Raw genomic sequence first — 14,335 nt, 5'->3', positions numbered from 1 at the left:
GTAAGTGGCTGGGAAGAAAACAAGTAAGAAGTAAAGCTCTGTCCCTGTTGTTATACTAAAGCAGTGAAATTAAAAGTTAATTGGTCTTTCATAATTATTTCATTTCATTAACCGAATATCATAACAGAAATGCGTCCCAGGCACCATCTGCAAGTCTTTTCATAGGTTAGCATACGATTGAAGGGCACAGAACAATGTGGTTAAGAGTGTGGATTTTAGAGGCAGCCTGCTTGGATTCAATCCTTAGGTCTGTCTCTCATTAGTGGAATGATCTTGGGCAAGTCGCTTAACCTTTCTGTGCCTCCATTTCTTCATCTATATAATGCAAATATTAACAGCACCAACCTCATAGCATTGTTGCAACAATTGGAAGAGTTAATACCTTACTGTGAAGCATGTGAACAATGTTAGCTATTAGTTATAAACTTGAGGCCCAGAACAAATGAGGTGACTTGCCCCAGATCACAAGGCTAATTACCGGTAGATTTGGGACTGGCACCCAAGTCTTTTGGACTTCAGCGTAATGCACTTTCCACTAGATAATGTATCTCTGATAGAGAACAAAGAGATGTTTCAGCAATTTTATCCTTCCTCAGCTGGTATTTCAAAACCTACATGAAGTATCTTGAAATAGAAGTCATCTTTGACATTCTGACCTACGGCTAATCAGTTACGCTTTGGGCCCTGACAGTATTTTTATCCAGCTTGCAGACTTTCTCCCCACTGTGTACTGGCTTTAGCCCAGTATATCTATGCACTTATGATCTAGGGCCACTGACTGGACCACAGATATGCAGAAGCAAGGAACCAGGACAGCATGGAACCGAAGGAGAGGAGAACAAAAAAAGGGAGAAACTGTGGTGGATCAAAGAATCAGTAATCATGAAATAAATTTCTTTGCAAGTTAGTAACTGGTTCTGAAAACAATCCCAAAAGAAATGTTTTAAGGAATGTGCTTTTTCTGAAGGACAAGACTAATTTAAGTACATTAATTATGGTGTATATGAGAAAATCATAGTACCAAAACTACAAAAACACTTTCCATTTTCTTGGAGTTCAAGAATAAGAGGAAAAAAGCAGTGTTCTATTAGTAGCTACAATTCACTACTCTAACACGATGGGTATGGTAAATCAAGATAGGTACGTGGTAAGTCTACAAATACTGGCTGGGTGCTTTTGAGTTTAGCCACCATATATTAATAAAAGCCTTGAGGGTTTTGTTTTGTTTTTACCATTATGAAATGAGATCAAAGGATAGAAAATGAAGCAAATAAGGCTGATTGTGCTGCTGAAACACTCCAGTGACGTATATTGCTTGCTTCTGAATACAGAAATACTGACAGCTTGATTTCCCAGACCTATATTTATGACAAAGGGAAAGTTACATGACATCTGTGGATCAATGCTTTTTCAAAACAGAACAAAACGAAGTAAAAATATAAACTGGTGCTTATTCTCTAAAAGTTTCCTTAAAAGATGCTGATTATAATCTACCCAAAGAAACATTTTTGAATCCTGTTTTTGTAGTAAAAATAAGGTAGACATCATAAGTAAAACATGGGTTTCTGAATAGGTGACCATGACACTGTAGTATCAAAAATTTTTTTTTGCAATGAGTTTTGACTTATTTCATAGGTTTTAGAAAGGTTTATATTGTACTATGTAACAGCTAACTCATTTAGCATTGATGAAAGGTGACACAGTTCTTTCTGTAAGAGGCTGGGCTTTAGAATTTAGGATCACAATACTTTTTACATAAATATAATTTGATGTAATATATAATTGACTGTAATTCATTAATTTATAACAGGGAAATAATCTTATTGCATTATACTAGGAATTCTTTCTTCAAGAAAATTTGTTTCACTTCTGAAGGTTCCACTGATTTATTTTTGTTTCTAAGAAGCAGAATTAGGAAAACTTATGGGGCTTAAAATGAACTGAAAACACTCAAGCTATGAGATCTGACTCCTAAATTTTAAACCTAAGAAAAAAAATACCCAAAGTAATTTTGTATCTTCCATTTTTCCACTCGTTCTTCTTTTTACTTAACATGGAAAACATCAGTATCTCATTTACACTCTCCCTGAGTAGCCAGGGAAAGACAGCATAGGGTTCTCAAAGAAGAATTATCAGCAGCATAACCAAATTAGAGATTGAAAATATTATATGCAGTCATCAATCTATATCAACTATTTTCATCTGCTTCCTACATAATCATCATTTAAAGAAAACAATAATAACAACAAAGAAAACCACACCAAAAAAAACAACAGGAATTCAACTGAAAGGGAAATGGAAACATAATAGAGACTTATTAAAACTTGCTTTAGGTTATAAAGTAAAATTAATGGTAATGAAGGAACTAAAATTCATATTCCCAGAATACTGTTTTCTCCTTGAATCACAGGAAGTAGGTCCAATGGCATTAATCTACTATGGAGGGAAAGTGTGAGAACACACAAATTTAAAGATAATAAAATACTTCTGAAACAATCATTTTGTAGAATATTGTTATTTATGGTCATTTTCTGCTTATATACTATGAAAATGCTCTTTTTGATGCTGAAATATAATAAACCACCCCTTGGGAATACCAGCAACACTTACACCAGTTTTTTTTTTTTTTTTTTTTTTTTTTTTTGCAGTACGCGGGCCTCTCACTGTTGTGGCCTCTCCCGTTGCGGAGGACAGGCTCCGGACGCGCAGGCTCAGCGGCCGTGGCTCACGGGCCCAGCCGCTCCACGGCATGTGGGATCTTCCCAGACCAGGGCATGAACCCACGTCCCCCGCATCGGCAGGCGGACTCTCAACCACTGCGCCACCAGGGAAGCCCCTTACACCAGTTTTTAAGAAGAAAATTTAAATACCCGTTTTAGTCTTTCATTCTCTTCCATGAATTTTTTGGCAGCCTGGTTAGTATTTTCTGCTTGAACTTTAAGTACTCCTTTGTTTGACAGCTCTTTTGCCAGCTGAGTAATAAGGGTAACCAGACGTCTCAACACTCTAAGAAAATGAAAAAAATGTCAGAGTAGTGTGCAACTAATCACCAGGAACTGTGACTTTAAGTAGTAATTTTCCAGTGACTCCCCTTCAGGTGTGGGCGTGGTGGAGGGAGGTGACGTTTACGGAAGGAAGATATATTTTTAATTCAAGTCTTCCAGTCAAAACAAGCCTGTGTCTCATTTCTTTGGAATCTTCGTTAGAAGATTAGCATTTGGAATGCAGGTTCAGTGGTACTTATTAATTTACTTATTTTCTCTGTAGAGGCCTTTGCCCAGGACGAGCAGAAACAGAATTCCAGACAGTGTGGCAGGGCCAGTAAGCGTTCTTCCCCCCTCAGCTCAAAATTTAAAGAGCATTTTGTGAGGCTGGCCAAACCTAAAAACTGCTCATTCACTTCTACTTATAGGTAACTTCCTTTGTTAGTAGTAATCGTTATCTTCATTTATTCATTCAGCAGATATTTCCTCAGGAACTGCTAAGTGTTAAACACTGTGCCAGGCACTGGGGACATAGCAGGAAACAAGACAGAGGCCCTGCTCTCAGAGTTTAGGTTCTACTTGGGAAGGCAAGAATTAAAAGAGTATTTAATTACAACCACGAATGACACTTGAAAGAAGAGTATATACATTACACATTCTATGGGAGTGTACAACCGAAGACCTTCCTACTTTGGGGGAATGATGGTCAGAGGTCTCAGCTTTCCTGAGAAAGGGGCTAAAGTAGAAATTAGCCAGGGAGAGAGGGAAGGAAAAAGGGAAAGGGAAGGGAAAATTGGTGGGAAGGGAAAGCTGGTGGGAAGATCCTGAAGCAGGAAGGAGCTGGGTACAAAAGAGGAACTCAGTAAATATTTGTTGCAAGAATGAATGAATGAATGAGCAGCGAAGGGCCGCGTGGTTGGAACGTGGTGTACACATCAGAGCAGCAGGAGCCAGATCATGCAGGGCGTTATGCGTCTAAAGAACCTACAAGCCACGATTATTATTTGTTATTTGGATCTGTCATCTGAGTTCTTTCATGAAGATGTTAGTATGTGAAATAGTACAGAAAAAAAATCTATAGTATAGGTAGAAAAAATGAGAAAGAGAAACACAAATCATGTTTTTAAATTGTGCTTTTTAAAAAACTTACAGCCAGAAAAATAATGAAAATCCAGTAATGTAAAGATTTCTTTGAGACCTAAAAAGTTTCATCTGTGTATGTTCATAGGCAGCAGGTCTGCTGGCTGAGCTCCTTTCAATGGCATGAGTTGAGGAATATTTTCTTACTTCTCTCACAGCATCTATCAGAGAAAAAGAGGGAATGTTACTTTTGGCTTTTAAGAATGTAAGGTTATTATTAAAATGGGAAGCAGTTTTAGCACAACTGACCTAACTGTTAGATAGTGGACTTTAGCTAGGGGCTCTCTTTTTGTCTTTCCTCTACAATACATGGGAGGGTACCATGCTCCAAACAGATGATCTGTAAGTGGATACTGGTAAACTTTGAATGTTAACAGTATTTTGCTTTTTTATTAGTCATCTAGGACTTACCATCACTGCACTGTCTAATCTCTAGCTACGTGGCAAACTATTATCCTTTACTTTTTTTTTTTTTTTTTTTTGGCTGCGTTGGGTCTTTGTTGCTGTGCACGGGCTTTCTCTAGTTGTGGCGAGCGAGGGCTACTCTTTGTTGCAGTGCACAGGCTTCTCATTGTGGTGGCTTCTCTTGTTGCAGAACACGGGCTCTAGGAAGTGGGCTTCGGTGTTGTGGCACGTGGGCTCAGTAGTTGTGGCTCACGGGCTTAGTTGCTCCGCGGCATGTGGATCTTCCCAGGCCAGGGCTCGAACCCGTGTCCCCTGTGCTGGCAGGCGGATTCTTAACCACTGTGCCACCAGAGAAGTCCACTTTGTTAGTTTTTATGACTGAAAAATATTCTATTGTACAGACACACCACATTTGGTTTATCCATTCATGAGATGATTTGGATTTTCTCCACTTTTTGGCTATTAAGAATAATGCTGCCATGAACATTCATGTACAAGTTCTTGTACTGACATAAGTTTTCATTTCTCTTGGTATATACCTAGGAGTGGAATTGTTGGATCATATGGTAACTCTATGTTTAACTTTTTGAGGAACTGCCAAACTGTTTTCCAAAGCAGCTGTACCAGTTTACATTCCAACAAGCAGAGTATGATGGTTCCAATTTCTCCACATCTTCATCAACACTTGTTATTTTCTGTCTTTTTGATTATAACCATCCTAGTGGGTATGAAGTGCTATTTCATTGCAATGATAGTGAGTTTTCCAATTGATATTTTTATTTTCCATTTTCTTTAATTTCTTCCAGCAATGTTTCTGTAGCTTTCTGTGTTGCGATCTTGTACATCTTTTTATAAAGTTTTTTGGTGTATTTGTAAAAGGAATTTTCAAAAAATTTCATTTTTGAATTATTGATTATAGCATAGAAATACACTTCATTTCTGTATATCGACCTTGTATTTTGTGATGCCACTATATTTCTTTGACACAGTAACCTTCTTGTAGATACTTTAGGATTTTCTAAATAAACAATCATGTCATCTGCAAATGACTGTTTTACTTTTTAATTTGCAATCTTTATGCTTTCTAGTTTTTCTTGACATTATTATCCTGGTTAGAAAATCTATTACTTAATTGAATAAAAATAGTGAAAGTGAATATCCTTGCTTTGTTCCCAATATTATGGGGCTAACTTGCAACAACTGACTAAGGATGATGCTAGCTCTAGGTTTTTGTAGATGTTCTTCATCAGAATGATGAAGTTTCCTTCTATTCCTAATTTGCTAATTAAAAAAAAGATTCGATGTTTGTATATATTGTAAAACACTACAAGTCTAGTTAACATCCATCCTCATACACAGTTACAGAATTTTTTTTCTTGTCTCTTAGCAATTTTCAAATATGCAATATAGTATTACTAACAGTAGCCCCCATGCTGTACATTACATCTCCATGACTTGTTTATTTTATAACTGGAAGCTTGTATCTTTTGACTCCCTTTACCCCTTTTGCCCACCACCCACCCCTGACAACCACCAATCTGTTCTCTGCATCTATGAGCTTGATTTTATTTTTTTAAAGATTCCACATATGAGTGAGTTCATACAGTATTTGTCTTTCTCTGTCTGAGTTATTTCACTTAGCATAATGCCCCAAGGTCCATTCATGTTGACACAACTGGCAAGATTTCATTCTTTTTCATGGCTTAGTTATTTCTCAGATTGCCTCAATATAGTAAGAGCATGCCAATCACTACAAAACAAGTAAAAGTAAAACAAACATAACTCATAAAAATAATTCATAATACTGTGAAGATCATTACTCATTGGCAATTAAACAGGAATAATACTCCTGGATCCATTATGCAGAAATGCTAAAGATTAAGCACTATCAGAGAATAAATGTAAATAGTCATACAAACCCATTTGTAGAATGAATTGCTTGTATAATAATGAAGAGAACATGTATGAAAAGTGGGATGGGGGCAACAATAAGGAGAGGGTGTGACAAAGTCAATTTTCTATAAGGCACACAGAGTCTTTTTTTGGATCACTTGTGGAAGCTTTCAAATTCCCAAGATGCATTTGTGCTGACACTAAACATATTCTCCTGGGTTTCCTACTTCCTTTCTGCCTGTTCCAACGTGCTAAAACACACACAGATGCACACACACTTTTCAGTTAGTATTGGCTCTAGGAATATTAACACTTTGTAATAATTACCTTATTAGACCAACAAGAAAAAAAAATTCCAAAATAAAAGATGAATTAAGCTTGAGTAATTCAAACCTACTGGGTTTACATTACTTACACCAGTGTTGTTCTAGTGGACGAGAACACTGGACTATGTACTTGACATATGTAACTGCATTTTATCCTTCCGACACTTCAGTGAAGTACATGTTATCCCCCTGTCCTGAGACGGAAACACTGAGGCTTCATGGATAGGTTCCTATCTGCCTGTCTTTACCATCCATGGTTAAAGCTCCTGCATTAACCATCCATGATGTTCCTACTCTCTGGGAATTAATTACTCCCTCTGCCCACAGACGCAGGCTCCAGCCTGCAGTCATGATTCTGCTCTGTGACCCTGCCCCTGGCCATAGCTTCTCAGATGAGGACTGGATACCTGGTGCTAGCTGATCAGATTTTTTCCCTTAGAATTTTGAATTGGGATTCAGAAATGGCTAGTTAGGGATTTCCCTGGCGGTCCAGTGGTTAAGACTCTGCACTTCCAATGCAGGGGGCGTGGGTTCCATCCCTGGTAGAGGAACTAAGATCCCACATGCCTTGCTGTGCAGCACAGACAAAAAAAAAAAAAAAAAAAAAGGAAATGGCTAATTAATCCTTGCATATCGCTGGATTGACAAAACTTGGCAGCTGTATGGTACCTATCTTCTGACGTGGGAATAGAGTATCAGAGTCTGTAGAGATGTGAAGTAGACCCAGTGAGAAATGCAGGGACACGAAAAGGACACTTCAGTTCCTAGGAGTTTGGCTTCCTTCCTTCCCTGGGCTGCTGTGGAGCAACCCCGTATTTTACTTTAAGTTCCCCTTTCTTGCTCAAGTGAGCTGAAGTTCATTTCTGATATATGTAACCAAAAGAAGCTTGGCTAAAGTTCCCCTTCCTTATATGGATATGTGGCAGTTTTCAGTAGAAATTCTTGTGATAATTTTAGAGTTGGAAGGTCACAATACACTTCTAGAGCTAGCAAGAGCTGCAGGGATTATTTCCTCTCTCCCTTTATTTTGCAAATGGATAAACCAAACTCAGAGAGATGAAATGCCATTCCAAAGGTCATTTAGTTAGCTGGTGGCAAAGTTGGTACCTGTTTTCCTTATTGCTTTTTACTCGCTTGGTGTTATTTCTTCTATGGCTGGAGATTCAATCAGTAACATTAATAACTTACCACGAGACAAATACATTTTGAAATGAGGCATAAACCCATTCATACCCTGATATAATTACCTACTCATACCTTCTCACACCAGTTAATTCTGGTTTATGAAGAGGATTCCACCCCAGAGGTTGGTAATATGGAATGTGAGAAACATTTTCTCATAAGACAGTGGCACACGTGGTGGTTATGACCCCTGTAAAACCTACCTAATCCACAACACAACTCTGAGGGAATTCTGAGGGAAAACACACTCTGCAATGGGTATCAAAAACGGAAGTGCCTAGAAGTAGCTGGGTGATCTCAGACAAGTTACTTAATCTCTCTGAGCTTGGCTACTCCTTCTAAAAACACATAGTAACTATTTCGATTCATGGAATTTCCAGTTTGATAAGAACCTTAAAGGTCTACTTTTAGAGAAAAGTCTTGTCTGGACGTCACAATACCTCCACCAGCATCTGGGCAAATATAAAGGAGGTCTACCACCAAGGGACATGATCTGCACCCACGGCAAGAAGCTGAATCACCCTGGCATCAAGAGACAGCTATTTTGCTCATCAGTGTCTCCTACTGAAAGACCTACAATCAAAAGGGGAAAGGATGGAAAAATCTGCACGTTTTTGAGACACCAAAACCCCAACCAAGTGGAAGAAGTTAACTGCATGCTGCCCACAAGCACATAGACCCCAGACCGGTTGGAACCGGAACGTTGATGATGCTGACTCCCGATTACCTCACTGCCAACCAGTCAGAAGAACGTCCACGAGCTGATCATGCCCTCTTTGAACCATTACTATAAAACTCCTCACTACCCCTTCCAGGCCAGGACACACAGTTTTGAGGGCATTAGCGCACTGTGGCCCTCTCTGCCTGGCAAAGCAATAAAGTTATTCTTTTCCACTCCAAAAAAGAAGTCTACTTCTGATTTCTAATTTCTAAGGTACTGGTTATCATGAAAATTTCAAACATGCTGAAAAACTAGTACAATAAACATCCATATTCCACTATCTGGATTCAACAATTAACATTTTGCCACATTTGCTTTACTTGTTTTTTTTTAACCATTTGAAAGTAAGTTGTAACTATCATGACACTTCTAAATATTTCAGCATGCAACTCCTAAGCGTAAGGACATACTCCTATGTAACAGGTGTTGGTAAACCTTTTCTCTAAAGGCAAACAGTGAATGTTTTAGGCCACACCATTTCTGTTTCAACTACTCCACTCTGCAGGTGTTCATGCATAGACAGTACATAAACAAATGGGCATGGTTATATTCTAATATAACTTTATTTACAAAAATAGGCATTTGGTCTGCGGGCTACAGGTTGCTGACTTCTGCTTTATAATAATAAAATTGTTATCACAACTAAAGTTAACAGAAATTCCCTAACATTATCTAACAACCAGTCCATGTTCAAATTTTTGCAGTAGTCCCTAAATATCTGTGCTGTTGTTGTTTTTCAACCAGGATCCAATCAAGATTCACAGCCTGCATCTAAAACTCTTTTTGAGGTCCTAGTGATTCTATTCCTCTGTTTGCCTCCCTAAGAGCTAAGCCCCTGGGTGCCTAGGACACCAAAATAACAAATGACTGTATAACTGGTAACTCTGAAAACTAGGCTATGCATCACTGTACTGAAATCTTAAAACAACAGAAAAGAGATTAAGAAGCACTGCACTCTGCTGCAATTTATGCTTGTGCGTATATAACAGTACTATCTATCAACTATTTATCAATATATCAATTATCTACTCCACACACTATCAATATATTATGTAATATAAATTCAACTGTATAGTAATGGCAACACCAACTTAATTAATTAAAAATCAATGAATACATTAATAATAATATAAAAACTAGAGTGAAGCTTAGTCAAAGGAGGAATCTAATACTTACCTAGAAACAGAACAATCAATAGGACTATAATAGTAAGGAAAGCCTTGTTCCAGAAAGTTGCAATTTTACCCCAGACGCTAAATGAAAAAATCTTCTGCCATCTGTAAAGCAATATAATTACGTCAGTTGTAAAAAATCAAAGGGACATTTTGAGATACTTTCTAAATACTGAATTAACATTTTGGTAATTGTGCAGCAAGTGAAAAGAATTATAGAAATTTAATATTTTATGTCATACCAGAGAATTACCAATTCTTATCAATAAGAATGTCTCATGAAATAAAGAACAACCTCTCAAATTTAATAATAATCTGGCATTTGATTAAGTCTGGTGGCTTAAATATTCTAAAGTAAAAATAACTTTTAAAGTAAATATACATGATCAAAACCTTAAAAAGGAATTCTTACAGTAAAATGTTAAATTGCTGATAGAAGTTATCACTTTATATCATTTCCCTAATCAGGATAGTAACTCAGAAATAACAAAGATCTATTGTTCTAACAATTAACAACATTTCAGGAGTAAGAGGTCCGACTCTGCACTATTTATTTTTATAATGAAAAAAAATACATGCACTTTCAACATCTACTCCAAGTAAAAAAGTTTCTCCTTTACCATAAGGAAATTTAAAAAATCATTGAGGTATTACACATACACAGTAAAGAGCAAAAATCTTAAATATGTAGCATGAAAGGGAATTCCCTGGCGGTCCAGTGGTTAGGACTCTGAGCTTTCACTGCTGAGGGCCCGGGTTCAATTCCTGGTTGGGGAACTAAGATCCCACAAGCAGCGCAGCGTGGCCCAAAACAAAACAAAACAAAAAAACAAACAAAATATATATATATAAAAATTTATATATGTGTATATATAATATATGTATAGCTTGATGGACTTTTATGTGTGTATATACCCATGTAATTACCACCCAGATCAATATTTGAACATAGAGAAAGTGAAATTTTAAAAAAATGAAATAGTCTAGATGGAATGAACAGTATAAGCAAAGACACAGAGGTAAGAAAGCATGGATTATAAATGGCAAAGAGTGACAAAGTAATCCATCACGCAACTGAAAGGGTAACAAACTTTGCACAAGAGCATTTTAAATGAGTAACACATTAACTGAGTCCAAAGGAGACATATAAAGGTAATAAGCACTTAAGTAAATTTCAAATTCTTACAACTTAAAAAAAAAAGGTCTTACTTTATTATGCTTTGAAAACAACTCTAATAACCTTAAGTTTGGGGGAGACAGAGATTGATACCAATGCAGTTTCTTTTGCCTCTATGCTTCCATCCAAGGATGCTATTCAAATTTTACATTACAAAGATTTGTATTTTAAGAAAGAGAACATAAGTGGCAATACCCTGATCTAGGTCCAAATGTAAATTCACATTTCAAGTAAATTGACAGTATAAAAGGGAACACAAAAGAGACCCCCTACAGGGAACAATGAGCAGTTTATAATAAGGCTCCATTCAAGGAAACACTAATAATAGCTACTATATAGAGTCCTTACCAGACTTCCCTTCTAAACACTTGTACATGTTTTAGCTCATTTAATCTCCACAACCATCGTATGAGGTGGATACTAGTATTACCTCCATTTTACAGATGAGGAAACTGGCCAGAGATGGTAAATAAATTGCCCAAGAGCACACAGTAATTTGCAGAGTTGGGATATAAACCCAGGCAGTCTGATCTCTGAGATGTGTCTTTAACCAGTGGGTGTGTGAGAAAAAAGTAGACAGTCAAATTAAATGAAGACTGAAGACTTTTCCTTGAAGAGTATGGTGATTACACGTATGAAAGGTAAAAAAAGATGTGGATACACACGTCAAGGACATATTGTAAATTATCTGTGTGCATATATACCATATTTTTCTTATGTATATTTGTCCATGAGGATATATTTATATAATGTATGTACATATACACAAATCTAACAAATAGATACTTGATCAGGATAGGAAAAAATTATATTTGGCAGGAAAAAATCCATAATTTATGCATGATTTTGATGGAGAAGAGATCAACTGACAAAGAAAATTTTTTTGCAAATTCTTAAGCCTTATTTTTAAGTCAGATGTTTATAAATAACATCTTTCTCTTGAATCTAGGATTCTACTGTTGCAAGTATTACCAAAAAGCTTAACAGGGTATTAGTAAGGATTTGAAACAAAATCAACAGTATAAGAGATAGGGTGATGGAACAGAAAAAGCACTAGACTGAAAGGCAGATTCCAGTCCAGAATTTGCCACAGATCAGCTAGATGACCTCAGTCAGGCCACTTTCCTATAGAATGAATGGGTTGAATAAAATCATCTCAAAGGCCCCTTCCTACATAACAATTCAATTTTTCCTTTTGTAAGAAAGAAAATAGTGATGGTACAGCTGATAGACAAAAACAGAAGTGAGTAGAAATCCAGGTAGGTTAAGAAGCAAGCTCAAAGTTGTGGAAGACTACCGGACCCTGAGTCAAGATAAAAACTTTCTTAAGTCTCTTCCAGTAGAGGAATCTTACTAAGTTTCAGTGGGTTATCTCTAGGATCTCATTTCTTTTCTTTTATGTGAACAAATGTCTTGCAACATTTTTATACAGGTGTATTTTATCATTCACTATCCAGTCCCGAGGTAAAACTGAACTCCTAATAAGTGGGTTATTACAGGGGTAAAGTGAGCCAAGGCTTCGATCGAAATAGTACTGAAAGACCTTCAAAGGTCCTTTACTAAGGAACTAATGCTAATGTATGGTTCTGATACTTTTCATATTTAGTACGTTTAATATATATTAATTCTGTGTGGGGATAAAGTGGTAAAATTGCCATTAAATGAACACTAATGAATTATGTAAGGCCAAAACTAAGAATCATTCATTGGCTTAAGTTTCCAAATGGTCATTCCACTGCCCCACTGAAACATTTCTGCATCATGCTGTGCTGTAAACAGCATTTATGCATTTACTTTTATTTAAGTTCACTGCTGTAATTCAGGGCAATAAAATGAAGGTAAAAGCTAACGACAAGACAGGTGACAAAAGTATGACCACTGCTTTATTACATCTGCAATCAAAAGAACCGAAAAGACGAGGCCCTTCCTATAGAAGGGAGGTGGAAAAGTTATTTGTACATATAATAAAGTTTTATGTAATGTGATATTTTAATATGGTCATCATATATTACCTAATTCGTTTGTGAGTTTTTTTTTTTTTTAATTTTTATTTTTTTGCGGTACGCGGGCCCCTCACTGTTGTGGCCTCTCCCGTTGCGGAGCACAGGCTCCGGACGCGCAGGCTCAGCGGCCATGGCTCACGGGCCCAGCCGCTCCGCGGCATGTGGGATCTTCCCGGACTGGGGCACGAACCCGCGCCCCCCGCATCGGCAGGCGGACTCTCAACCACTGCGCCACCAGGGAAGCCCCTGTGAGTTTATTTCTAAACAGAGCCTTTTATATAAACAGCACTGAAACCTTTTTAATCTTAAGAAAACTTTTTCCGTTAACACACTAAACCGTCTAAAGAGCACATCATATATTTACTATTGTAACGCTTGGGAGGTTTCCTACCTCTGAGGAGGAATAAAAGGTAGACAGAAGATTAAAATGAGTCCTATTTCAGCGTAAAGAAAAGTTGCAACTGCCGTCCATTGAAGTGTCATTTTTTTCCTTCACACCTAAATAGAGAAACACTTATTTCACCCTTTCCAAGAAAATTCAGTTTCAGGAAAGGCCCCCGGGGCGCGAGGTTTCCGGCCAGGAGGTTTATGGGATCAGTCGTTCCCCTCAACGGGCGGCGCCCGGCAGAGACCCGGGGCGGGGAGTTGGGGGAGGGGAGGGAGCGGGTCGAGGGTGGGCCCGGAGGCCGGCGTCTGCACCTCCCCAGCGAGCTGTGCGGAACGGGCCAGGCGGCCTGAGCGGCACCGCGGACGTGCTTTCCGTCCAGCTTCGCGGCGTCAGCAGCCTAACGCCAGCCTCTACTGAAGTCCGCGCCCGGGGGCCCTCCCGCCCAGCGAACGCGTCGTGGGGCAGAGCCCACCCGCGGTCCCACCGCGGCGAGAGCGGCGCGACCCCGCGCTCCACGCCGCCTCGGGGCCCGCCGCCCCCAAGACGTCCCGTCCAGCCTTACCCCGCCTGAGGACGCCCGGCTCCCCGCGCTGCTCCGCGGCCGCCGACGCGTGGGACGTCACACGCCGCGGCGGGCGGAGGGGAGCGCGCCCCGCCCCCACCCGCAGTCCCACATGCTCCGTCTCCCAATTCCGGTCTCGGGGGCCGGTCCCAGGCGACGTGCCAGGCGTGCTAACAAGATGCTTAGCAATAATTGTTTTCTAATTGATGGTGGATTAGAGGGTCCGATCCGCTGCTTGGGGTTCCCAAGTGCAACTTCTTCTGGGGAGCCGACTTAACATTTCTAATGAAGTGTGGCTTGCATGGGAGGGGTGAGCTTAACCGACGTTCTGAAAGGGCTTGCTGGGGTCCGGCGACAAGGAGTGGCGCCGGGGCGGGAGGGT

The 14,335-nt window shown here is 39.0% G+C and overlaps 1 protein-coding gene across 1 annotated transcript in view; it reads right to left on the bottom strand.

The window, feature by feature from the left end:
• The window catches only part of LOC307057957 (uncharacterized protein), a gene marked incomplete at its 5' end in the record, with an annotated part of 53,687 nt that overhangs the window by 25,994 nt on the left and 13,358 nt on the right, over window positions 1–14,335 (bottom strand). The window contains 5 exon segments of the mRNA XM_079711246.1: window positions 2,871–3,006; window positions 4,135–4,285; window positions 9,828–9,928; window positions 13,395–13,492; window positions 13,494–13,501. Coding sequence (XP_079567372.1) covers window positions 2,871–3,006; window positions 4,135–4,285; window positions 9,828–9,928; window positions 13,395–13,492; window positions 13,494–13,501 — 494 coding nt within the window.

This window comes from Hyperoodon ampullatus, assembly GCF_949752795.1.
Source record: "Hyperoodon ampullatus genome assembly, chromosome: 9".
Lineage (NCBI taxonomy): Eukaryota > Metazoa > Chordata > Mammalia > Artiodactyla > Ziphiidae > Hyperoodon > Hyperoodon ampullatus.
Note: the sequence above shows the minus strand (reverse complement) of the source record. Positions and strands in the feature narration are given on the sequence as shown.